A 26,474-nucleotide genomic window follows, 5' to 3' on the forward strand; every position below is an offset into this window, starting at 1 on the left:
GACGACGTCTGCCGTTTCCAGTCACGCTATCCGGAGTCGGCTTTCGGTGTGCCGGCTCTAACCGGGCCACTCCCGCAGCTCCGTGAGCCCGATCAGCCTACCGTGACCCCTCCCTGACCCGGGATCACGGACTCAGCCGTGGAGAGAGCCGCCGGGATCAGACCGTGATCCGCACCGGGATCAGCCGTCCAATCATCGCTCCCAGGGGCGGGGTCAGTTGACCCCGGATCAGCCGGATCAGCCCACGGGACAGAGGGATTCAGACGGGATTAAATGGGAGTGATTTCAGGTCGTGACATACCTTCTCCTATACCGTGACCCAGCTGTCCGTCACGTGACCCGTCTGCTCCTCTGACCGTGACCTGTCTGTTTCTCTGCTCATGACCCGATTGTCTCAGCCAGTACCTCTCCTAGTGGTACTGGCCGTCTGTCTCAGACAGTGACCCGTCTGTCTCTGACCGTGACCTGTCTGTTCCTCTGCTCATAACCTGTCTGTCTCAGACAGTGACCCGTCTGTTCCAGACAGTGACCTGTCCCCCCCCCCCGCCCGGCCGCCCGGGTGGAGTCGGTCGGCGGCCGCTCGGGTGGCCGCAGCCGTGCTCCTCCCGAATACGGAGCGGCGTGGGAGGACAGCAGCGACACGACGCGGCGCCGGCCCGCCCTCCGCCCTGGACCAACGGACACAGCACGGACCCGGGTCCGCCCGGAGACACAGAGGATACAGGGGGATACAGGACGGAGCCGCCCTCCGCCCTGGACCAACGGACGCAGCGCGGGTCCGGGTCCGACCGGAGACACGGAGGATACAGAGGGATACAGGACGGACCCGCCCTCCGCCCCATGGACCAACGGACGCAGCGCGGACCCGGGTCCGCCCGGAGACACAGGATACAGAGGGATACAGGACGGACCCGCCCTCCGCCCTGGACCAACGGACGCAGCGCGGACCCGGGTCCGCCCGGAGACACAGAGGATACAGAAGGATACAGGACGGACCCGCCCTCCGCCCTGGACCAACGGACGCAGCACGGACCCGGGTCCGCACGGAGACACAGAGGATACAGAAGGATACAGGACGGACCCGCCCTCCACCCTGGACCAACGGACGCAGCGCGGGCCCGGGTCCGCCCGGAGACACAGAGGATACAGAGGGATAAGGACGGACCCGCCCTCCGCCCCATGGACCAACGGACGCAGCGCGGACCCAGGTCCGCCCGGAGACACAGAGGATACAGAGGGATACAGGACGGGTCCGCCCTCCGCCCTGGACCAACGGACGCAGCGCGGACCCGGGTCCGCCCGACACGGCGGATACAGAGCGGGTCCTATCCCAGACACAAGTCACCCCCGGCGGCACACTGAGTGGATAGTGATACAAAGGGATACGTCCGAACGGGGGCGCAGTGCGGGACACACGAAACCAGCGGGATCCTCCAGACTGCTGCGCAACGGTCCCGGTCCACCAATTTTGCAACATTGCTCACTACAAAACACCAATCCTGCACCAAGTTACCCTCCGTCGTCCCCGTCGCGCCGCCGTCGGTGGCGTTCCATCCCCGGCATCCCACGCTGGCCGCCTATCTGGGCGGCATCGGGTGGCCGGCCGGCTCACAATTATGTCCGCACCCCGGCGGCAGCCATCCATTTGGGCTGCTGCAGACGGCACCAGCGCGGCCAGCGCGCGATAAAGACGCCCGACACCGGCCGCTTAGTTAATGGCCGGTTAATTAGCCGCTGATAATGGCCAGTAATGGGCGTTTACCGGGTAGCTGGTGGACATCTGGGCGCAGTACCCGCGCCGTGTCAATCGGAGGAGGTTTATCGCGACAGCTGACGAGCGGTATACATATTGAAGACTCGGAGAGGAGAGGAGACGGGTTCTGTCGCCACCTGGAGTGGTTCGAGTGGAATGTCGACGGTGGCTGATATTGCTAACAGCTGTCTGCAGATGTGGACAACGGCGAGCAGCTGCAGACTGCAGGGCGTTGTAACACCTCATTTGGCGGTTTCGGAATGTAAGTATCTGAAATATGCATGTCGGTAAGACATTATCTATAAACTGCTGTTTATAAATCTTGTCTTAAAAAAAGGATAAACCTGTGCACAAAGTCTGTTCCTGTCATCCGCAGCTGTTCGAACACGCCTATTCCCCTCAGAGACCATCAGAGACTATCTTAGACAGTTCGCGTCAGAAAGACTGTCATCGTGCTCATTTATCATGCCTGACATCTGCCCAAAGCCTCGCTGTCACCAGACAGCCAGCTCCTGCGAAAGCAGCAGATATCAGAGATCTCTCACTCGATGGCTGACTGCTCCCATGGCAAGTCTGTTAGGAATACTTAGACGGAACGGGACTTGGCACTGATATCTGGAAGAGCGAGGACGCAGAGTGATTCCCCGATTACTCATTTTTTTTCGGGGACTTCACTGTTTCCCCGAGCAGAACATCCCCTGGTATTTCTGCGGATATCTAATTAAAATCGGGGAATATTTGTTTCTGGTCCCTAAAAAGCTGTTTCTGGCACCTAATTGCTGATCAGCCCCAAAATGCTTATTCGACCCTAATATCTGAATCTGGCACCTAATTGCTTCCACACAGCCTAAAGTTGCCAGATCGTCTAGTTGAACTCCGTATTTGCTGTTTGCTGATTCAGCACCAAAACCAAAACATCTAGCACCTATTTTATTCCACGTTTGCCTACCTAATTCGCGTAATCTTCCTGATTTTATGTATCCTAACAAACATGAACGTTGCATTCGGTGATGTCAAGTGCCATTTTCGCCAGTGGAGATAATGATTAATGCCATTTCTAGCCAAAAGAGAATCACTAGCCAGCTATGGTGCAGCATAGCAAGACGCTCCTATACCAGCCCGCTATGTAGAGACTAGAGATTATTGCACCCTCAGCCATTTTAACGTGAAAAGTTTGGATCCGTCACTTCCAGCCAGGCTCTCAGGTCATAAACTGGAGTAAAGCAAAATGTCAACTCTGAACAGACATGCCACGCAACTGCCACTCTTTTAAATATTATTAGCTTTCTGCAATCATCGTCTGACTCCATCTCGATCAAACGCAGCATCCGGTTTCTACAGGGGCGTTTGACTGACCGGCCACACAATAACCAAAAACAAAATCAAAGCTTCATGCACACATATGACATAAGTTAGAAACGGATGAAAAAGGCACAACCACGGCACAACTCTGCGCGGCAAACAACGGACAATGTCCCACGTAAGATCCCGCGTTTCTTCAGCGGCCTTGAACGGGATGAAAACATTACATTTCTTTTTTGGAGCTATTTGATGACGTCAAAAAAATACAATACCCGTTTTAATGGTCAAAATCGAGACAATTACTCACAAAAATGTTTCCCTTTAAGCATTACAAATAAATGCTTTTAAATATTTAAATGACATTGTTTTTTCAAACAAATCAATATTATTTGCTTACTTAAACGTCATATACAATGCTGAGATCACTACGGGGCTGTCTTAGAGTGTAGCTGCACTGGCAACCTTTAGGCTAGACTCCAGGGGTCATTATACCAGAACAACATGATTCTACCAGCCAGTAGTTCATTTTTCTACTAGATTGGTGCTACGCTCAGCATTTAGGTGCCAGATTCAGAAAAAAGAGTAAGGCGTACCGATGAATAGGTGCCAGAAACAGCTAATTAAGGTCATTTTCCATGATTGGTGCTGGTATCCACCATATAGGTGCTGAGGACCAATTTTGGGGCGAGTCAGCTTTTAGGTGCCAGAAATAGCTTTTCTGGGACGCAATTAAATGGCGTCCATTAAAATCCCCTGCACTGTCTTTCTGCACGCCACGAGCAGCCCTCTCTCCTCCGCGGGACGGCTCTCGTCGCTCGCGTGCCGAGCCGCTCTCTAATCCGCGCGCGTGGGAGACGCGGCAATGAGCCCGTCTCGTGTCGTCACTATAAGCTGCCTCGTTTTAGCAGCTGGGACTCGTCATCCTCAGCCGGCCGCTGCCCTCCCCGTGCGGTGTCACGGCAGCTCTGTGACCTCAGTTCGGGCTGGCTGCAGGGCGGAGCCGTCGCGAGCGGGGGGCGCATATAGGCAGCTTTTCGGCCGCGCGGCTCCGGGTGGGACACAGCTGTGGGGCCCGCTCGCCCACATACGGACGTAATCCTGAGTGATTCCTACCGGGTCCGGACTCTGAGTCATCCTCCGTGCCCGGTTTGGACGCATCTCTCGCGCCCACGGGAGAGCTTTCTACTCATCCCACGGAACACTTTGTGTCCTAACCGTCAGGCAATGTCAACAGCATTCCCATGTCTATCCCTGGACAGAGGGGAAGGTGGGCTGGCACACTGAGCGCTGGCCACCGCTGGTCGCTGGTCAGCAGGCCAGCGGTGCAGCGCTGGGCTCTGGGCGGCGCCCGCCTCTCGCCGGGTGACCCGCCAAAAGCCATTGGAGGCGGACGGCACGCGCCTTTTCTGGCCGGCGACTCTCATTGAAAGGCAGAGCTGCAACGGCCTGTATGGCGCCACAGAGGGTCAGGGAGGGGCCGTCGGCGCCAGCGAGGGGTCAGCGAGGCGCCACCGGGGCCCACAGGGGCCCGCGGAGGGACTCAGGAGGTCAGAGTCTGGGGAAGGGCCCAGGATGTCAGGGGCTGTATGAAGACGGTCAGGCGAGGTGTGAACAGCGCAGCGCAGTGGGAGCTGTAAAACACGCCGCGCGACATCTGTGACGCTCGGCAGGCGATCCACGGGGTGCCGCCGGATTCAAACAAACCCCTGCCACCAGCTCAGAGGGGCTTTGGATCCGAGTGCGGAACTTCCAAACAGTTCCCGCAGAGCAGTGACGTTTCAGTCCACACAGAGAAAGGCTGCACCCGCTCAACAACCTGAGCGCACTGGTTGAGCAAATTTAGAGCCGAATGAGAGTCGAGAACTGTCGCATATAACATGCCGGACTGCCCGCTGCCAGCTCTGGTCTTTTTAAGGGCGTGCCACGAGTCAGGAGCGGCACTGACGCGCCACAGGTCGCGCCCTGTAATGCACCCACTCGCACCATGGGCAATACATCCTAAAAGATGTAAATGCCGTCTGAATTCGGCGCTGACGGCGAGTGCGGCGCCAAATGTGGCCGGCCTGGCGCCAAATTTGGGCCGCCGCTCGCGCCAGCACGGTGCCGGCGACTGTGCAGAGGCTACGGGAAAGGAGAGAGAGAGGAGAGAGGAGAGAGGGGAGAGAGCGGAGGTCGCTCGAAGTGCCCCGCCCCCAGTCCCGGACCAGGAAGACGGCAGTCTGCCACTCTGGGCGACGGTCAACTGGTGCAGCTACCCGTTTCGGGGTGGTCTCATCAGACTCAGGCCACTCAGCGGGCTCATCAGGGGCCACCCAGTAGGCTCAGGCGATACAGCCAGGTGGTCTTAGAAGTGGCCACCGGGATGATCAGGAGGGACAATCTAGCCTGGGACAAGCAGGGCCTGAGCCCAATGCCTTCAGAAGGGTCCGCGCGGTTGTAGTCTTGCGGCAAGGTTTTAGGTCATCAAAGTCTGGTGATCGGTAATGGCACTTCTACACGCAGAGGCACTACTTGACCGCCAGTTAGGAGGGAGTCGCTCGCCGTGTTTTGTTGGCTGATTTCGGCGCTTACTCGACACTGGTACTGTGTACTGTCTCTCAGTTCTCGGTACTCGGTACTCGGTATTCGGTACTCGGTACCCGGTACTCACCTCCAGCAGGGTGACCGATATGATGAACAGCGGCGGCGGGCAGCAGCGGTAGTGGTCGGCGTAGTACTTGCGGTCCCGCTCGTCCGTCAAATACTCGTCCGCCACCATTTTCACCATCCTGCAACACCAACACAACAAATGAAACAAAGATGCACCTTTAATGACCGCCCGCCATGCAAATGACGTGATTTATTAGCAGCTAAGAATCACTGACCGCTCATTTCGCTGCACCTGGGGCCATCCGCTGGCTATAAAATAACATAGCAACCGATATGGCGAGTGGCTCGTACTCATCATTTCAAGACAGCCGAGACGAAAGTGAAAACACGGCACGTGACTGGAATCGAGCCCGCCATCTCACGACGGGCGATCCGGGCATTCCGCCGGTTTGTGGCAGCGGGGTGACGGGGGGGGGGGGGTTGTAGCTTTGGGTGACGGACGGAGGGGGGGGGGGACTGATGACAGCGGGGGCGGAGACCGATCGCGTCTGTGCGTGGGTTCGGACCGCCAGCCAACCCGCCGAGCAGAGGTCACGCGGCGTCGCCTGCTATTTATATTGACACCTGACCCGGGGCCAGTCGGACGACCTACAGGGACGCCCGACAGAAGAGTGCCCGCCGCCGGCGTGCCGTCAATTTCGCGCCGCGCCGCCGCCACTCTGACGAGCTGGCAACCGATACATCGAGCGGGGTCGCGCCACCACCCCGAGACCAAAAGAGGCGAACGGCCATCGGTCGCATCGATATGCAGACATGAGCAGGGGCGGCCGCGAGGCTGTCTCCGGGCTGAGGAAGGGGCTGCAGTGGACAGGGGTCTAAACTGGCTGTGGAAGAGGTGTGGAAGGGGGCTGTGGATGGGACTGTGGAGAGGGACTGTGGAAACAGGGCAGGGTGTGGAACAGGGCAGGGTGGGGCTGTAGCAGTGGCTGTGAGCGCGGGGATGTGGGCTGTCTCCGGAGCTGTCTGCGGGCTGGTGCCGCGCTCCGACTCACCTCTGGAACGGTGAGATGGGCTTGGTGATCAGATGGAAGTCGTTCTCGCTGCGCACCTCGCGGTCGCGGTGGTGGACGGCACACTTGAAACTCCGCGTCCGTTTCCCGGTCATCTGCAGAGGAGAGGTCACAGTTCAGACCAGAGCCAAACACTCGCCCCAAACACGGCGCACTCACACCAGGGGGCGGCAGCTCGAAAGCAGAGCACCAGGTTCGGCTATCACTAACCCGTTTGAATGTATAATGCGCGAACAAAATGCATTATTTATCTCGCTATTAGAGCAGGCGGGCCGCCCGTAGTCGACTCTGCATCTCAAGCAAGGCCGCGTGAGGTGTCGTGCTTGTCAATAATCTGAACGCGGCACCTCAGTCAATGTCCACGAGAGAGTGGTATGTCACACGCGACCGGGGTCCGCCCTTTCGGAGAAAATATATCACAGTACCAACAGGGGCGCACGGCCCGCCGGCCAGCCAGGAGGCGTGCTTGGTAAACTGGAAAGAAACCAAGGAAAAGACGATGCACCTGCATGCGATGCCTCTGCAAATCCGCCAGTTTAGTCCGCACGGCCCTGTGTGAAATAGGATTATAGACGAATCCCCTTACAATCTGCACGCTAGGCATGATACTTCCGCCGGCGGTGGCGCTCCGCCCTGGTCTGCCAGCGGAGCGTCCGGCGCTGTCTGGACCGGGGGTCTGTGCACCCGCTGCTCACCCAGCCCAGAGCACCCCGCTGAAAGGTAACGCGTGGCGCGCGGGGCAGCGGGCCGCACCGGGCGTAAAAACTGCCCCTCGCGCCGCCCCGTCCGACTTTTCATTATTCACATTCTGTTCCCCGACTCACCACGGCAAGCCAGGTAAATGAGCCCGGCAAAGGCAGCCAGGCCAGACCAAACTCAGACGGTAGACCAACTCAATTAAACCAAATCCAATCCTGCACTAAGGCCAAGGGACCAAAGTCAACGCCTTTCGAGCTAACAAAATCCAGCCCAAAGAAGCTTAGGCTATCATAGCTAAGTCCTGATGAGCCGGATTGGACTATTAGTAAAGTAATCTTGTGATTAGACCACGGGGTGTGACATGGCCCGATCCGAGTTGGTACAGAAGGTGGCATTGTTCGGGGTCGTCGGTCCGACCTTCTGCGTGCATGTGCCGAGTAATTCAGCCGGGAGACTGGGTCCAGTATCGATCGCCGGCCCGAACAGGGCAGGGAGGGGACTTATGACCTGGGGAAGGCAGTCGTACAACGGCACGGCATGTTAACGACTGAGAGTCGCGTGGTACGACGCTGTGAGGGCTGCGTGATTACCAGAGACAGGAGCCGACAGCCGGAGCATATCACTGTGTCATTAATGATGTGTTAATCAGGCCTTGACGCTTACAGGCCGTTTCAATGATATGCAATTGAATGTTTCACAAGGTGTTCAACAAGACAGACATTAATCAGACAAGTAGTTACCAAACAATGCAGCTCCGAATGCAAATACCATGTAATACACAGTGGCGAGGGAACAAACGGTTACCACGAAATTAATCACGAATGGGTGCTTCTTACCCAAAGCGACGGCCACAATCGAGCGCACACTGCTGCAGTTTTCTTCCTGTGTCCTTTTTCATAAAGCCTGGAATTGTAGAATTGTAGTTGTAGTTTGTAGGTTTGTACTTTCGATTGTACAAATCTGTTTCATAAAGGAAAAAGTACAATCCGAAAGTACAAACTACAATTCCACAAACCTACAACTCACATTCGGCAATTATCAGCCAAAAAACTAGCAATCTGTTTCATAAAAAGAACGGTTCCTCTGATTTTGGGATTTCCTTGACGGAAAATACAATCGAAATCTACAACGCCCTAACCGTGTGTAGAATTTCGGAGATGAAGCATAGGAATCAGCTTAACGTTGCTAATAATTCAATTCAATAATAACCGATGCTCAGATACACGATATGTATTATTACTGAGCGAGAGAGCGCAGCGAGCGAAGCGAGGTCTTTTCAATATAACGAAAAAATCTCAGTATTGAGCCGCCCGGTCCGGCCCGGCCAGTAACACTTTTGACGGGCTAATATCTCAGCAACCGCTGGACCGACTTCGGTCTTTTTTGTTGGGTAGTCCTATTCCTTCTACTCCGTAATTGACTACTCCTGATGCATTTCAGAAACCCATTTCAGAAACTGATGCATTGGACGTTTCATGGAAAGAATGGGACCAAAAGTCGGCAGTGCCCCCCCCCCCCCCCCCTTAATTGAAGGTGTTCCGCCGCTACTGCGTGCCACGTGAAAAGTCAAGGGTGTTCATTTTCAAGCTGTTTTGCAAAAGTAGTGACTTTGAGAGGCTCATATCTCAGCAGCCGCTAGTGCGATTGTCTTGCGGTAATTGTTGTAGGGTAGCTGCATCCCTTCTTCCAAAGGTCGGATACTCTTGACCTATGTGAGTGGCCCCCGCCGCATGTGCAAAAAGCAAAGAGAAGAGGTGTTAACTTTGCTCCCATTTCAATAACTAGGTAATTACTGGGGCGATTTCGCTGAAACTTGGCATACACGTGGGCGCCCACCTAGCAATGCATTCTAATGTGTTGCGGTTAGGGTGCTAATGCACGTGTGCACGAGCAGGGGGTGCCTCTAGATCTAGAGAACCGCTGGGCCGATTGCGCTCAAATCTGGTACACGGTTGGGGACCGGTTAGATAGAGTACCGTGCAAAGTCAGTTTGGGCCCTATATATGGCCTTGGTGTGGGCCCCATTTGCACGTGCGCACGTGCAGGGCGTCACATCCAGATCTTGGGAATGGCTGGGCCGCTTGCATCCGACTTTGGTGCACAGCTAATAAACGGTTGGTAGGGCGCCGTGCACATTGCACGAGCCAGTTGGAGGTACCCTGGCGCCCTGCGCAGTGCACAGTGCACATGCAGGGCTCACTCGCTCGCTCGCTCGTTCTTCGCCCAAAAGGCACTTACCTGGTTATTTTCATCATTTTCCTGCTTATATATAACTTCATGTATGCCGCATTTCCGAAAAAATGCCGGCATTGAACGGCTCGACCCGACCCCCTCCCCTCCCCTCTCGATCCGGCTGACCCACGCCAATGGCGTTTTTGAACGGAAGGAACTAAAGCGCTGAAATTCGTAGCAGCGTTCGGGCCTATTGTTTATAATTCGACAAAAAGACGGCATTTTATCAACAATTTATTTTCCTTATTCATACGAACCTTTTATCAATAGGTAGTCATAATAAGTTCACGAATAATATCTAAAAGTGAAGGATAAATATATACCTAGCTATTATTGATATCAATATCTGAATACATTATGCCTAGGTAGGTACTATACCTACCATCGATCGACTCATGTGACATTTTTTTAAACATAGCTCATAATCTTACATTAACATAGCAGTTTTTTTGCGGATAAAGTTCTTTGGGAAAAAAGAGCAGCCTACGCTCATGTCCTATTCGTTTCCGGCTCAGTTTCTTCAACCAACACTAATGGAATGACCATGCACCTTCTCTTCAAGATGTAGCCCATTTCCTTTCACGCAGTATAGGAAAGCTTGAATTTTTATCAGTTTTCATCCCGTCTCCTGGGTGGCTCCAGCCTCCATCTATTTGCTTCTCGCTTCGTCACAATGCTCTTGCATTTTGATTTTGGCATTTGATTCGCTGGCTTTCTTGTTGCTTCATGTTTCACAGCACTAGGCTGCATTACTTATCAAAACGGGTAATTCAAGGCTCAAAGCAATTTGAGGTCACATAGCTCGTCGCTAGGTAATATGACTGTCAACAATATCCATAATAACCACTCTATAATTCGGATAGGATTAACCTAAACTTTTTCAGCCATTTTTGCATTATTGTCTGAACAAATCATGAAGCAGTCTTTCAAGAAACTAATGACTTGTTGGACTTACCCAGATACCAAATCTCGAAACAAGCACATCTTGAAATGATTGCAGTTGCACTGTTGAAAATGTTAATACTTTCAGCATAAAAGTTCTAGCTATGCATGTGCAAAGCGATGGCCGATCCCTAAAAGCAATTCAAGTTATTTATCAATAATTATTTCTTTTAAAAATTGCAAAAACGGTCAGCACACCATACGCAATTTACAACACAACATCGAAAACTGTTGCAGAAGTTTTTGTTTACTCCGTTGCCATGGAGACGAAGCCCCGCAAAACTACGCTCCCGGATCGAAAGTACAATTCTATTGACGCCGCATGTCCAGGCTTTATGAAAAGTAGTAGTTTGTAAAATTGTACTTTGAAAACTACAAATGTACAAACTACAATCGGATTGTAGAATCTTTATGAAAAAGGACACTGAAGTCTAATTCTCGACTTTGTTAGGATATTTTTACGAAATAAATCCTTCGCTTCCACTTTCACTAACCAGCACACTTGCACTACCCACCCACCGCCGCCGTCGTCGTCTCCGACACACCGCCGCCGGCGACAGTGACGGTCACGGGGTCGGCGCGCCGGCGGCCGTCGGGCCAGACGGCTGCCCACGTGGCGCCGGCCCGCCTGCCAAGTCGTCGGCGCCGACAGGGAAGGGGAGGGGGCGGGGTCCACCTGGGGAGTGGGTGGTGCTGGCCAGCGGCGCCGAACATGGTGACGCAATGGGGCGGAAGGACGAAACATGACGAGGCGTGGGGTCACGACGGGACATGATTCGACATGACGTGACAGGATATTATCACGTTTATAACGCGTTTTATCAACTTTGCTTTACATTCTTTCCTATAAACTTTGTGTGTAAAATAAATGTTTTGCGCCACAATTTGACCGCCAAATGCTTACCGGACGGTCCCGATTAATAATAACGCACTTTCATTTACGAGCTCCCAATAATGCCCAAAGCACACCTGCCGTTTGCATTCCTTTCCGACAAACACCACCGATAGCGGCGCTCTGACGTTATTTTTCACCGGACAGCCTCGCCGGATCACGACGGGGGGCATCAGTCCGCCGTGGATCCGCTGTCCACCGTCCGCTCTCCCCGACAATGAGGGGCGCGGTGCGGCGGTTCCGGCCCCCTTCCGGCGGAAGTGGCGCGGTGTCGGACAAATACGGCGCGGCGGCGGCGGCGGCGCCGTAATGCGCCATGTTTGCCCGGGCGCGCCACTTCCCTTCCAGGCCCGGTGCGATCGGGCCGTATCGATCGCCGCTCAGTGGAGAGCGGAGTTCGACTCGGCTGCCCCCGTCCCCCCTCCCCTCCCCTCCCCTAGCGGCCTCCCCTTCCGCGTTCCCTCCCGTCCCCCTCGCGCGACCTCCGGTGTCTGTCCTCCTGTCTATAGCCGCCCCATGGACCAGAACGGGGGTCGCGCCGGTATCCTGCCCTGCCCACCGCGAAGCCGGAATTTCGCCATTCCAGGGGCTGTTTTTCGTCAGAATGGAGCGGCGGTTTCGACAGTCGTCGGTAGATAAGGGGATCATTGCTGAGGCTTTGTTGAGCGCCAAGCAAGCTCAGAACAAAGTGCAATTTGTTCGGTAATGTCAGCGGAAAGCTTAAGCTTTCGGTAAAAGAATATTTCGTGCTCATGAAGGGTGATGAGTGATCACGGAATCAAACACTTCCTCATAGCTATTTTCAATGCTTAAATCATTTCCTAACCAGATCCGGGTTTCGCTCGTTGCCAGAAGCATACATTTTCTCTAGAATTGCTTCATAGAATATGTGAAACATTGCAAAACGAGGGCTATCTAGCGCCACACTTTCGTCAGAAATCACTCCAAGGAACCAAGCTAGGCCGCTAAGTGATTCCCGGTTTCCCCATAGGTCACCAGTTCTGGGCCCGTTCGCGGTGTAAGCAGCCACCCATCACTCGGCCAGCCGACCCTTCACGGAACCCATCGCCGTCCTCGGTAACGGCCCTCGTTATGACTTTATAATACGGCCGGCGGCCGGGCCGCTTGCTCCGCCGCGCTGTTGGCCTCTCTTGGTACCTCACACGGCCCAGAGGTCATCACTGCGCCCCCGAGGAGGCGCCCGGGGCGGCGCAGCAGCCATATCGCGAATACCTCGGCGCGGCGCGGCATGCTCGGCCCGCCCGACTCGCGCGCTGCACGCCGGCCGCTCACGGGCGTTCTGCGAACCTGTGAGCCGCACACTGCAGGCTGGCTGTCACGGGGCCGGCTGACCCGGGGCCGACGGGCTGCCCGTGGCGGTGGGCGGGCCGAGGATCCGAACCGCCGCCCCGGGGCACAGACAGACAGACAGACGGACCGGGGAGCCGCCCGACTCCCCGGGAACGCACCGCTTCCCACCGTATATACCGGTCCGGGATGATGGGTGTCCGAAGAATGCGGCTGACCGCGGCACGGGGGTCAACCGATGATAAACGACGACCCATTTTACCGCTGATCGAGTTCGGGCAAGCAGCGATGACCTTGATCGGTTTCTACATTGAATATCGTGAGCTAAATGGCGGTGGATATTACTTTCTCGCGATCCGATCAACATTGCGGCACTGCCTGTCACTACACGAATCGAGTCATAATTCAAAAATCGACCGTAAAGCATGTGCGCAATTTCCAGCCGGCCGACCGCGCACGCAATACGGCCATTATAATTTAGCGCTGTCGCCGGCTGGGACTCCACCTAGAGCTCATCTGGCCGGCGGCGGTCGGGGCTGGCGCGGGCTGGTCGCTGCGTGAGAGGCGACTTAGCCTGCTGACCCGGGGCGCTAGGCGGCTGCCCTGCCGTGACCGGCACTGGCGGACCGGCCGCCGGCGACCGTCTACACACTGCCGCAAATCACCTGCCGCCCCGGGCCCGCATTGCAGACGGGATGGAATGTCGGACGGCGGTACGGCACCGCCCGAAACGCCACGCTGATTGGAGGACTAGGGGAAAAGTGACGTCATGAGGGGGTCAGGCGGGAATGTGATTAGTTTATCGAGAGATATGACGTATGATGGGGTGCCCTGAAATACTGGCTGCCGGTCGTGATTTCAATGCATCGCAATATCACGATTTTCTCAGGTGATCCACAACCATGCCACCCGCGGTGCATCGTGTTCGGTAGTTAGCCTGCCCAGCAGTCCGAGGTCGTGATTAAAGTCGCATCATCAGCACTAATCCCCACCTCAGGTGGATATCTGTTCCGTTTCCCAAACTGGTGTAACCACACCTTGGTCGTGACTCGATGCTGCCTCACGTCTGTGTACTCCCCATTCTCACGGTGAATCACATCTGCGCGCCGTTTGACGCCTCAGTCGCGTCACTGCGTGAATGTGCTCAACATTAATCAAATCTGAACAATAGACATCGCAGCACCCTTTAATGACGTCCATTATCGCATACCACACACGCCATACTGCACTCTGACGCCCGTTATTAGTTAACGATCAGCAGCGCTGAGATCCGTATCGACGGACCGTTCGACCCGCGAGGGACAGATAGACACCCCCTCCACCGTGCCATTCAGGGAGCGGCAAATGTCAGTCCGCCTGGCAGGTCATGCAAAGGTCAGGGTCGGGGTACCGGCGGAAATTCGATCAGCTGACAGGGTCCACACCAGAGTGCCAATGTCCGGGTGATTGCCATTCGCCAGTGACTCGGTGGCGATTCCGAAAACGAAGCATCGAGAGGTCCACCCTGTCCCGAGCTCAGAGACACGGCCACTAAATCGTGAAACCACGACTTATCCCCTTCTGCTGGAGTGGAGCTACGTGGCTTCAATCAGGCCTCCAGCTTTCGCTCTAAGCTCCCAGCTCCGCCGCGTCCAATCTCTGATGTCCCATCTCTGGCTCTCACCACTCCTAGGCTCCGTGATCTCAGTTCAGTTTCGTGATCGGCAGCTCGGCTCCGTTTCGTGATGGGCAGCTCGACTCCTGTTGCCGACAAACTGCACTAGGTAGTTGGTGTTGCGGCTCATTTCGGCTCTGATCGTAGCTGACGGGCCGGGCCGACTCGTGATCCCGGCCGGCGCCGCTCCACGCCGCCGCCGCCCCATCCCCCTGCCACGCCGCCGGCAGATGGGCCGTCCGCGAGAGACTTTATGGCAGTGATCGGGTGACGGGACGCTCTTCTCTCCCTGCGACCGTGTTCTACAGCTGCAGTTGTATGAAAGGATGCGCTGTTACCGGAGGGACTGACCCGGGGGGAGGGGGTGGGCTGGTGTGGCGTCGCACGTGGAACTGTGTCCCCGGCGGACCGGAGCCGTTATGCCGACATGTGCCGACCGCGTGGTAGGGTTACCAGGACGCTGTGTAGTGTGTAGCTTCTTTGTTATTTCATCACTTCCGTCGCCATCTGTGTCCTCCCGACCCAGTACATAAACGGGGCAGGAGCAACCCTCGCTCTCACTTCTTTACTTTTCGGCGCCGAGAGAGCACTGCCTCGCTCTCTCTGGCCAACTCTTCTTGTCAGTGATACTGTGTTGTCATCGCCTATTCGCCATCTGCAATACTCACCAGTTCGGAAGAATCTTGTGTTTGTGAATGGTGAAGAGTGGAGTGCAGCGGCGGATAAGAGCACGGGAGAGTGGCACACAGTCAGTTCGCACAGTCTTCTATTTCACGGTGACCGGGTCTACTTATCATTCCTATCTGATTCCTTATTTTCCTAATACCTCTTGCTCTCTGTAAAGAGGGTTCCTTTGTCTCTCTGTAAAGAGGGCTCTATATTTAGGTCTTAACATGCTCTCTGTAAAGAGGGTTCCTTTGTCTCTCTGAAAAGAGGGCTCTGCATAACCCTTTAGGTCTTAACATGCTCTCTGTAAAGAGGGTTCCTTTGTCTCTCTGAAAAGAGGGCTCTGCATACCCTTTTAGGTCTTAACATGCTCTCTGTAAAGAGGGTTCCTTTGTCGCTCTGAAAAGAGTGCTCTTAAACCTTGATCCAAAATTATATCCATTCATATAGCATCCACTTCTTATATTACAAATTCCCAATTTCGCCTCATTACCATATCAACCTATATCCTGTCAGGCCCCGGTCGCCACACCAAATGATGCGAGACGTCAACACACACACAGTTATACAGTCCACTGAGTCAAGTTGAAGAACGTCTGCAACATTTTCTGGTCCTCCGGGCCGGATGATCCCGGCCAGAGGTGATAAGTCAGAGGAAGAGGTCCAGAGGCACAGCCCGCAGTAGCAACCCTCGCCAGTGTTCGTCAAGTGGTATCAACTCGCCCCCTGCAGGATCTAAGTGAAGACTAATGGAAGATTCAAAGGAGGGAGAAGACAGAGAGATGATGCTACGGAGCGGCGACGGCGCTGGAGCAGAGAGTGGACGTGTTGCTGGAGAGTTGGGAGCCCTGACGCCTCAAGACTCAACAGAGGAAAGCAACGGGAAGGCGATGCCGCAGAACAGGGTCGATGACGGAGTGAAGGAAGGAACAGCCACCAGTGAGCTGAAGGTCCTGAAGCTGCAGCGTGGCCGCAAGGCCGCCCAGTTCACCCGTGCCTGTAACGCGGCTGAGACACAAATCACTTGCCGTGCGAACGAAGAGGAACTAAGGAAGCGGCTTGAGGCCCTGAACACGGCGCTGGACGGCGTCCTGGAGATAAATGATGATTATATGGAGAAGATGCAGGAAGTGAGTGAGATAGAAGAATCAGAAGAGTATGCCACCCGGATGACTGCCAGGCACGCCTCCACAGTCAAGGCTATCGAAGATGCCATCAAGTTGAAGTCCTCAGGCTGCTCAGCGTCCGAGACAGAGGGGAAGGCGATGTCGCTCGCTCCACGGCGAGACGGAAGTAAGGTCAGTGGGTCTCGGGCTTCAAAATGCTCAAAGGCCTCAACAGTGGCAAGGGAGGCTGAAATAACTGCAGAGATGAAGGCCCTCGAGCTGAAGCATCTCAGGGCAAGAAAGGAACGAGAAAGGCAGAAGAGAGAGCAAGAGGACATGCTGGAGGAGAAGGCTATGGAGGAAGAGGTTGAACGAGCGCTTGTGAAGGCACGTCTCTGCAAGGCAGCTGAGAGCGACCTTGAGTGGGAGAGACGGCACGATTTCGATGGCGAGAACGTCGCTCTGGTCCCCAGGGAGTGCAATGTGGCGGAGGGTCCAGTAACGGTCGACCTGCCTCAGCGTAGACCACCGCCACAAGAAGAGCGCCGAACACTGCAACCTGAGCAGCAGACAGCCGCAAATAGCGTCAAGCTGCCGAGCAGCAAGAACGAACAGCATCCCGCTAACTGGGTGACAGATGTTCGCTCTGAGCAACAGCCTTTGTTTCATCAACAATCGGCGTTTGTGAAGAGCATCCCACGTCTTACCCTGCCGACGTTCCGAGGAAGCGCTCAAGAGTGGCCACGCTGGATTGGGCTGTTTAAAGCTTTGGTACATAATCAGCCGTCGTTGTCAGACTCCGAGCGTATGGCACACCTTCAGAACGCGGTAGAAGGACCAGCTGCACAAGCAATCGACGGCATGCTCTTCGACGGGGAACTCTACCAGGAGGCTCTCAAGACCTTGCAGGAACGCTTCGGCAGAGACGAAGACATCATACAGGCCCACCTGCGGAAGGTCTTCACCTGCACCCCGCCATCTCTCATGGATCTCCCAGCCATGGAGCAATTCTACTCAGTCGTCCACAACACCGTGACAGTTCTTCGTAATCTGGGCTACTCAAGCGACCTAGCGAGTAGCGAAAACTTGAGAAGAGTGGTGGAGAAGCTACCAGTCGAGCTTGGTCGAGAGTGGGGCCGAGAAGTGCATAGGCTCCGACCAGTGCGACCCACCCTGGAGGCGTTTAGTTCATGGTTGAAGATAGAAGTCGATGTCCTTAGCCACTCTGGCAGCCAGTTTGTGACAAACGACAAGACAGAAGCAGCCAAGTCCAGGGACGGTGGGACGGCAAGAAAGTCGGCATTCGCGACAGGCGTCACTTCTTCGGCAGATCCGGAATCCCGACGGGCATGTGTGGTGTGTGAGGACACGCACAAGCTCCCAGACTGCCCGACGTTCAAGGCCAAAACTACCGAAGCAAGAATGAATATCGTGAGCGCTGAGACACTGTGCTTCTCGTGTCTCGGAAAAGGGCACTGGAGCCGAAGGTGCAGGGTGGCCAGAAGATGCGGTATCGAGGACTGCAAGCTCAAGCATCATCCCCTGCTTCATGGCAACAAAGGACAAGCGGTACCCGACAAACCTCGCAAGGAAGAAGGCAGTAACAGCGCGCCGTTCGTGGCGGCTTCACTGAACGAGGAGACGGACACCCTGCTTCAGGTAGTTCGGGTCCAAGTCCATGGCACCAGAGGCTCGAAAGAGGTTCTTGCGCTGCTCGATACCGGGGCGCAAACATCCCTCTGCCGTGAAGACGTTCTGCGCGACCTTGGGATCACCGGACACTGTCGCCAACTCCGAATTCAGAATGTGGAAGGAGGTGGCGTCCGGAAGCCCTCGCAGCGCGTCTCACTGACCATAAGCACACTGGATCCTGATGGAAGGAAGAGTGACATCCAAATCCCTGAAGTGTGGTCCGTTCCAGCTCTCAACGTGACAGCCCCTGTGGTAAAAGGAAGCCAGCTCGAGGGATGTGAACACCTTCACGGACTTGAGTTTCCACAGTACGACGGTAGGCAAGTGGAACTGCTTATCGGAGCGAACGTCTTAGAAGCGGTCCTGCAAAGAGAGACGCGTGTCGGACGCCCGAATCAACCAGTAGCAGTGAAGACCGACCTCGGATGGGCACTGACAGGATCGGTCTCGGCCACCGTTCCCAGTAGCTTGCGCCAGGTCATGTCCACGAAGCTGCTGCTGACGGAACAGGAGGACGAGCGGTCTGCTGCTGTCAGTCAAGGGCAGTCTACCGAGCCTTTCGGGACTGTGCGCTGCCAGACTGAACCCAGGTCAAAGGAGGGAGAAAGAGTGGTCAAACCGTTGGAAGAGAGCACAATCAGAAGTCAAGGACGATATAAAACCGGTTTGCTGGGGGCTCGATCGTCACCAGGCATCGCCAACTATGTCCTCAAAGAAACGCCCCAAGAGCACTGGAATGAAAGATGGACAGCGCCTCCGAGAGAACCCGAGCAGATCCAGCAAAGCTTCTGCAGGGATGACTTCTTACTGTATGACGCGGATGTGGATACCGCCAAGCATCTGAAGCAAGGAGCCATCCGAGCCCTCTCTGATGGGGGGCTCAAACTGACTAAATGGAGGAGCAGCCGGCACAAAGTTCTGGAAGGCGGCACTTCGACCAGCGATGTGGCCTCCGCCTGCGTGCGCCGACGGCTGCAGCGGAGAAAACCTCAGGAGTCGTCTGGAAAGAGAACCTTCAGCGGCACCAGGCGGCACGTCCCAGAAAAGATGAACCCGGCCGATGGCTGCTCGAGGGGACTGGCTGCATCTGAAATCATGTCCGAGAGCCGGTGGCTGAGCGGCCCAGCGTTCCTGAGCGGCGACGAAGAGAACTGGCCGGCGCAAGCGCCACCGCCACCGCTGACGGACCACATGGAGGAGGTGAAGTCAAACATCCTGGCCAGCGTAGTGAAGGGCGGCGACCAGCCGCAACGTCTTCAAGGAGCGGACTACTGCCGCTGTCGCCGTAGAGCAGTAACGGCGGTGTGATGAGATGCAGTTAGTGGATGTGCCGGAACGTTTGTCGTCTCCTTGGTGTGTGTGTTTAGAATGCATATCTAAACACAGGGGGGAGTGATGTTGCCGACAAACTGCACTAGGTAGTTGGTGTTGCGGCTCATTTCGGCTCTGATCGTAGCTGACGGGCCGGGCCGACTCGTGATCCCGGCCGGCGCCGCTCCACGCCGCCGCCGCCCCATCCCCCTGCCACGCCGCCGGCAGATGGGCCGTCCGCGAGAGACTTTATGGCAGTGATCGGGTGACGGGACGCTCTTCTCTCCCTGCGACCGTGTTCTACAGCTGCAGTTGTATGAAAGGATGCGCTGTTACCGGAGGGACTGACCCGGGGGGAGGGGGTGGGCTGGTGTGGCGTCGCACGTGGAACTGTGTCCCCGGCGGACCGGAGCCGTTATGCCGACATGTGCCGACCGCGTGGTAGGGTTACCAGGACGCTGTGTAGTGTGTAGCTTCTTTGTTATTTCATCACTTCCGTCGCCATCTGTGTCCTCCCGACCCAGTACATAAACGGGGCAGGAGCAACCCTCGCTCTCACTTCTTTACTTTTCGGCGCCGAGAGAGCACTGCCTCGCTCTCTCTGGCCAACTCTTCTTGTCAGTGATACTGTGTTGTCATCGCCTATTCGCCATCTGCAATACTCACCAGTTCGGAAGAATCTTGTGTTTGTGAATGGTGAAGAGTGGAGTGCAGCGGCGGATAAGAGCACGGGAGAGTGGCACACAGTCAGTTCGCACAGTCTTCTATTTCACGGTGACCGGGTCTACTTATCATTCCTATCTGATTCCTTATTTTCCTAATACCTCTTGCTCTCTGTAAAGAGGGTTCCTTTGTCTCTCTGTAAAGAGGGCTCTATATTTAGGTCTTAACATGCTCTCTGTAAAGAGGGTTCCTTTGTCTCTCTGAAAAGAGGGCTCTGCATAACCCTTTAGGTCTTAACATGCTCTCTGTAAAGAGGGTTCCTTTGTCTCTCTGAAAAGAGGGCTCTGCATACCCTTTTAGGTCTTAACATGCTCTCTGTAAAGAGGGTTCCTTTGTCGCTCTGAAAAGAGTGCTCTTAAACCTTGATCCAAAATTATATCCATTCATATAGCATCCACTTCTTATATTACAAATTCCCAATTTCGCCTCATTACCATATCAACCTATATCCTGTCAGGCCCCGGTCGCCACACCAAATGATGCGAGACGTCAACACACACACAGTTATACAGTCCACTGAGTCAAGTTGAAGAACGTCTGCAACAACTCCGTTTCGTGATCGGCAGCTCGGCAGCTGGCCGGAGCTTCGTGACTACCTACCGCTCCCGCAGAAGTCGGTTTCGACAGCTGCCGGGCGCGTCGTGCGAGTCCTATTATGGATTTCTGCTCACCACTGACGGTTTCCGAGATACGCGACCACTAAATCGAGCACCGACCACTGTCACCGAGCACGGACGGTGTTCATTAGAGTGAGCTCGGTAAAAAGGAAACTAGGGATTTAACAGGACAGGACTTCGTTTCCCATCCTTGCTCTGATGTTACGCGCTCCAAAACGGGTCACCCAGTTCACTACAGAAGCATACAATTACAGAGCCACGCATCAAACCCCGCTCATCGCATCCCATTAGCCATCTCATTCGTCATCTCTTCACAACCATCCACTTTATTCGTAATTCAATTTCATCCCTTCTCCATTCCGGTTCAGTTGTTAAGTGTGTTTCAGCAAGTGCGTTTCAGTCGGTGCGTTTCAGTCGGTGCGTTCCATCTGTCGTTCCATTCCGTTCCGTTCCGACGCCGCGCCGTTTCGCAATCTGCGTGGGCCGTTCGGCGCCTGGTGCCCGCCTGTCACGGCCCGATAAGTGACCCGGGCAAATGACCTCAGTCTGGAGCGGCGACACCAGCCGGCCGTGAAGCGTCACGCGGCCCGTCACGCCAGGCTCGAGCCGTGTGACGGACCGACGCACGTCACAGACGGAACACGAGCGGGAAACGCGAACACGGAACCGTTACCGCAGGGAAAACGGAACACGGAGCACATCTATCCGCGGAGCTTCAATCTTCAGATTCTTAGGTCTGTGGTTAATTAAAAATAAGATGTGTTACGAAAGCAAACCAATCAATTGCGTTCTTGCAAATATTCACTAGCTTTGAGAAATCGCTGCGCGACCATTACGGATATATCATATATTGTCATGTCAACGATGCCAAATGCCCCCGCACTCGGCGGACGTTTATAAGCCCGCGTAGGCGACTCTGTTGCATAAAGCTCTCAAGACGTCACCGTCGGACGGGCGGGGGAGTTGCGAGTCGCCCTGCCAAGACTGATGGCTGGGTGGCCCGGCCGCCCCGGCGGACGTGCATCTCGCTCTGGGCGGGGGCGGCGGCGGCGGCGGCGCGCCCATCCTTGCATAACGCCGCGCCACCGCCCGCGATTGTCTGCGCGAGGCTCGCGCCGCGCCGGGGCCGCCAGAGGTGCTCTGCAGGGCCCGTCGGCGCTCTGTGCAGGTCGGCCGAGGTCGTGGGAGCACGCCCTGCGCGGAGCTGACCGGCCGGGTCAGACGGCCGCCGCCCGGGGTCACGCCCGGGTCACGGGGTCAACCGAGGTCATCGGGCCGATCAGAGGTCGCCGGGGTTATCGGCGGTGATCGGGGCACGTCGGGCAGAGAGCGATCGAGTCAGAGCGACGGACTGGTGAGCGGCAGCCGCCCTTCTGTATAGCTCTGCAACTGCATCTAAAATGGGACAGTGTTTATATTTGGAGCAACACTATACGCAAACAACCCAAAGGATGGCCACCGTAACCGTACTATAATATCAATTCGCACTGTTGAAATTCGTTGACAAAAAACCACGACTCTTTGCAACGCATTCTGAATCCGCTAATATACGGACAAAATATATTCCGAGCACACAAACTCAGCGATGCCGGAGATTAGAGCTTAAGGGCTGTTTACGTCAGCACTTAAAGCTCAGATGGTCGGCTGCTCCTCTCAAAGCCCCGCTGCTGGTAAGTAGCTGGCCAGTGACGGGTTTTCTAAAACCCAAACGGACAGAAATGACGCCAGAACGCTCTTTTCAGTCTGATCTCGTTTCAGATAGCGTCAGCCAAACCAAGAAGTCACCTCACGATCAACGTAAAAGAGGCACGCTGGACAAATACGCGATAGCTTGCCATGGTCCCAGCCGGTCTGTTAAACCGTAAAAGTACACATCAAAGCCAAGAATGGCACGCCATAGTGGCGTAAACGCCATTTGCAACATATTCGATGTATTACATAAATGCTCCGCGGCTAGCATTCGCAAGACATCCGATTTACGAGTTTCGCAGGCAAAGAGAAAGGCCCAGGGAGTGAATGTGAAAACACGCTCCCAGATTCTCAAAGGCGTGTGTCCACGGCTTCCCCGGGTTTCAGGGGAAAGAGAACGGTTCACAGTGTGAACCGTTCTCTAAACTTTCCAAAAACAGTGCTAACTTATTAAAAGCATAGCGATCTGAAAAAGATGCAAGTTTATGGCGCTATAACGCGAGCGGACTGCATTACCAAGATGAACAAACTGTCTATTTTTGGAAACCACGCGTGCAACGTTGAACATTTAGGGAGAATATATTAGACAAAACGGCCCATACGACATGCATGATGTGCATAACGCACAGGCTGACAAGCAGTCACGATTATATTTGGAACAGACTTGAAGCAAACTTCGCAGATATTTCTTGGTTCTGGTTCTGGAAATGCGACCAGCATCAACCAGGAATAATTGTTGCCAAGAGCGTTTTCATCCTGAAATCACACGTTCTACGCGTGGAATGTGTGTTGAACATCGACATCGTTAAACGCAATAGGTGTCACGAATAGAGTGTTCAATGTTCAATATCAAATGACGCCCGGTGAAAAGATCTTTAAACGCCGCCTTGAAACCATTAAACAGTTGCGAAGAAAACCAATCGCGATTTTCATCCATGGCACATGAGCGGCAGTGCATGTGGACTGTGGAGCAGCCCAGCCGACTGACACCAGTGACCTGGCACCAGAGAGGCACCAGGTCACCAGCGCTGACCTGGCACCAGTCAGCGGCACCATGTCACGGCGACGGCCCCCGCTCCGCCTGCACCAGTGCACCACCTGGCTGCACCAGTGGTGCTCCAGTGACCGGCGCCGACGCGTGGGTACCAGCCACCGATTGCAGTCGGCCAGTTCAAAGCGCCCAGAGGCCGCCTGACCCCGGCCGGCGGCCCCTCTGAACGCTGATTACGCTAACGCTAATTGCACAATCGTTATTTACCATCAGATTGTGTGCTTAAATTATTATGATAATAATCATTTAGAGCTGTTGGTGACCGGCCCGACACGCGATTGTCGGCTATAGCTCGGATTGTGGTGAGCAGGTATGGTGTTTGGCTGGTATAAAACGGACATCACATCCAGACTACACCTATCATTAATCCGCCACTAAAACAGCATAATATTAACTATAAGCTGGTACCCGACACTCCTGTGATGGTTTTAACATATCCCGTTACGATGAAATACTCCGAACGACTGTAGCTGTTTGAGCTTTTACCGGCCCCAGATTTGCGAGCGATTTACGAACCCCTAATCGGTAACATCTGCATCGGCGAGTCGATTTAAACACCTCGACACAGCCGATGAGGCGTCGCACGGCGCAGCTCGAGCCCCACACATGTAGGGCACGGGCCGGACCGGGCCGCAGCGGCTGAGACGTATGTAAAGCCACCCCTCAAAAGGAAACGCGACGAAGGCCACATTAATAACGCGCCCAATGCATGGTATCGCACTTCGGCGGCTGCATTGTTTCGTAACGGCAGCTGTTTATGGCTCGGCCTGCTAGCGTCATGAATGAATAAATTGTAGCAGGTTTGGTGAGCGGCGGCCCGCCCGCGGCTTCCCGGCGCTGCCAGCCATGTCAGGAATGAATTCCGAACATTGGGCAAATGCCGTGCGGAATATCGAGCACCGAAGACACCCGACATGCAAATATAACTGTATACATGATTTGGGAATGGGAAGGTTTGTACAGTACATCGATAACATTTCCATGGAACGAGCGGTCACGATTGCCCAAACTGTTCGATGCCGGCAGCGATGGAAGCCGGCGGCTGGGGGAAGCCCGCCGACCCGTGGTTGTTATGCCTCCGTCAGCCTATCGCTGCTATTGATTTCCTGTCAGAACACGCACACGTTGGTGGTCCTAACAGTCCCCGCTAGTCCCACCGAGCTAACACGGAACGGTAACACATTGAGCAGCCCCGTCCTCCCGTGAAACATGCGCCGACACGCACGGACCCCGCCGAGCCACCTCAGGACCCGCCCCAGGGTCACCGGTGGTACTCACACAACTCCGCCGTCCGACAATCCGACTCGTCGCTAACGACACACCGTCGACGTCGACCTTCTCTGGATCGATACAGAGGCACAAAGCTCACCGCGGCACAACCACCCCGCTCGGGAACCGACCTCCGACTGCCGGCCGCCGGCCGCCGACCAGCTGCGCCCGGACGGGGGCGGGGCCTGGCCCAGCCCGGCCGCTCATTGGTCGAGCCGCGCGGGCCAGGGGAAATGTGACGGGGAGTGCGACACACGTGACACTTTGGTGACCGGAGTCGGAGGGTCGGAGGGCGCTAATTAAAGTTGGTTACTAATTAGGGCATACGACTCATGTTTTGAAATCTTTTTTTTGTAGATATTGGCAAGAGGACTGCCAAACTTCAACCTATTGTGCCTCGCTCATTTTCTTTACAAAATAACTGCCGACGAATTGAAATTACCTACCAGCAGGCCACATTTTCGACTCAAGTTTGTGAGGTGTTGGTGTTCATGGTTAAACTGCGAAAATTACTTTCTCGCCGTGCTTGCTACGATGTATTTATCTTTTTGCCATAAAAAACGTGATTTAAGTGACATAACTCACTTTAATCACAGTCACACCAACATAAGTTTTGAGTTGAGATAGCCAAATTGGGGACCTTGGCTTGCAACTACCGGTTTAGGCACCGGTTACCGGTTACCGGTTACCGGTTACCAGAGGCCCCAAAATGTAAACAAAAATAAAAGTCTAATAACTCAAAAACCTGTGAGTAATCTTCAGTGAAATTCGGTAGCCATCCATTTTTGCTCCTTCCGAATCACGGTGGTACATCACTTTCATGACAATCAATTGACTTTTTTGAAGGTGGGAGGTTCCCTTTAAAAGACATCAGAAAGCGAAATGAGCGATGAGTTGTAACGATACAGGTATTTTAATGTTCCCAACATTTTAAGTTGTTGGGTTCGTGTGAAAAGAATGTGCTCTGTTAACCAGACGTGTCTTATTAGGACAGAGCTTAACACACCCCAGTGAGTTACAGACGCGCTCAGGGCTTGACAGCTCAAGGCTTGGCGTGTCGTGTTTTGTAAATTCCCGAAAACTCGCAAACCTCCCATCAGACGTGCTTTTCCACTGCCTTGTCACATTTCTCTTTACTCGTTTAGATATTTTTGAGGCGCATGGAAATTGGAGCTAAATATTAAGCACAACCGTACCTAAAAACGTTAGGCATATCAGCTGCTGACATGCAGGAAGCAGTTACATACATATTTCAAATTTTGATGCCGATGTCGGCTACTGTCGCAGCCCCTCGTCTACGTAGACCGAAAATATTTTGAAAACATTTTGACCGTTTTAGATATATGAAAAGACAAACCTGTAGGAAACGCTCTAGTTGTGTCTTGCCAGTTGCCACTGAGAAACAACTAACAGCAAAGATGCATGCTACAACCGCATTAGCAATCAGCAACATTTCTTGACCATTTAACAAACCTACTGATTGCCAAAAAAAAAATCGCTTTTCTCAACGCCTTTTTAAAACAGCGATATTTCAGGTTCCTTATTCACCGAAAATGCAATCGCATTGTGTTACCAATGGTGTATTACTTTCTCACCTCACTTAACACCAGCTTTGCATGCAAACACAAAGCCTACACTGTAAAAAATATTGACGAGCTATGTGTCAAAACAAGGGTCTCGAAACAGTCACCAGGTTGTCAATGCTTCCGGTACCTACCACTTGACTAGTTACCGCTTAGTTAGCTTACAGGCTGAGAACTATCCAGATCGTTATGATCCGGTATTGTAATGATACCCTAGGTGTACCTTTGTTTTGAAGTGCTGAATTAACTATCAATGTTGTTTGACGTTTGTTTTCGCCTCAATCCGAAACGAGGAAGACCCTCATCAAATTATTAGGTGAAAGCCA

At 54.4% G+C, this 26,474-nt stretch overlaps 1 protein-coding gene across 1 annotated transcript in view; it reads right to left on the reverse strand.

The window, feature by feature from the left end:
- Positions 1–24,707, reverse strand: part of LOC122372816 (protein rhomboid-like) — a 41,302-nt gene extending 16,595 nt beyond the window's left edge. The window contains exons 1-3 of the mRNA XM_043350412.1: positions 24,575–24,707; positions 6,697–6,809; positions 5,706–5,823 (exon numbers count right to left, since the gene is read on the reverse strand). Of these exons, the coding sequence (XP_043206347.1) occupies positions 5,706–5,823; positions 6,697–6,809 (231 nt within the window). The 5' untranslated portion in view covers positions 24,575–24,707. The remainder of the gene's footprint in view (positions 1–5,705; positions 5,824–6,696; positions 6,810–24,574) is intronic.
- Between the last annotated feature and the right edge of the window lie 1,767 nt (positions 24,708–26,474).

This window comes from Amphibalanus amphitrite, unplaced genomic scaffold, assembly GCF_019059575.1.
Source record: "Amphibalanus amphitrite isolate SeventyFive unplaced genomic scaffold, NRLGWU_Aamphi_draft 001404F_arrow, whole genome shotgun sequence".
In the NCBI taxonomy this organism is placed as follows: domain Eukaryota; kingdom Metazoa; phylum Arthropoda; class Thecostraca; order Balanomorpha; family Balanidae; genus Amphibalanus; species Amphibalanus amphitrite.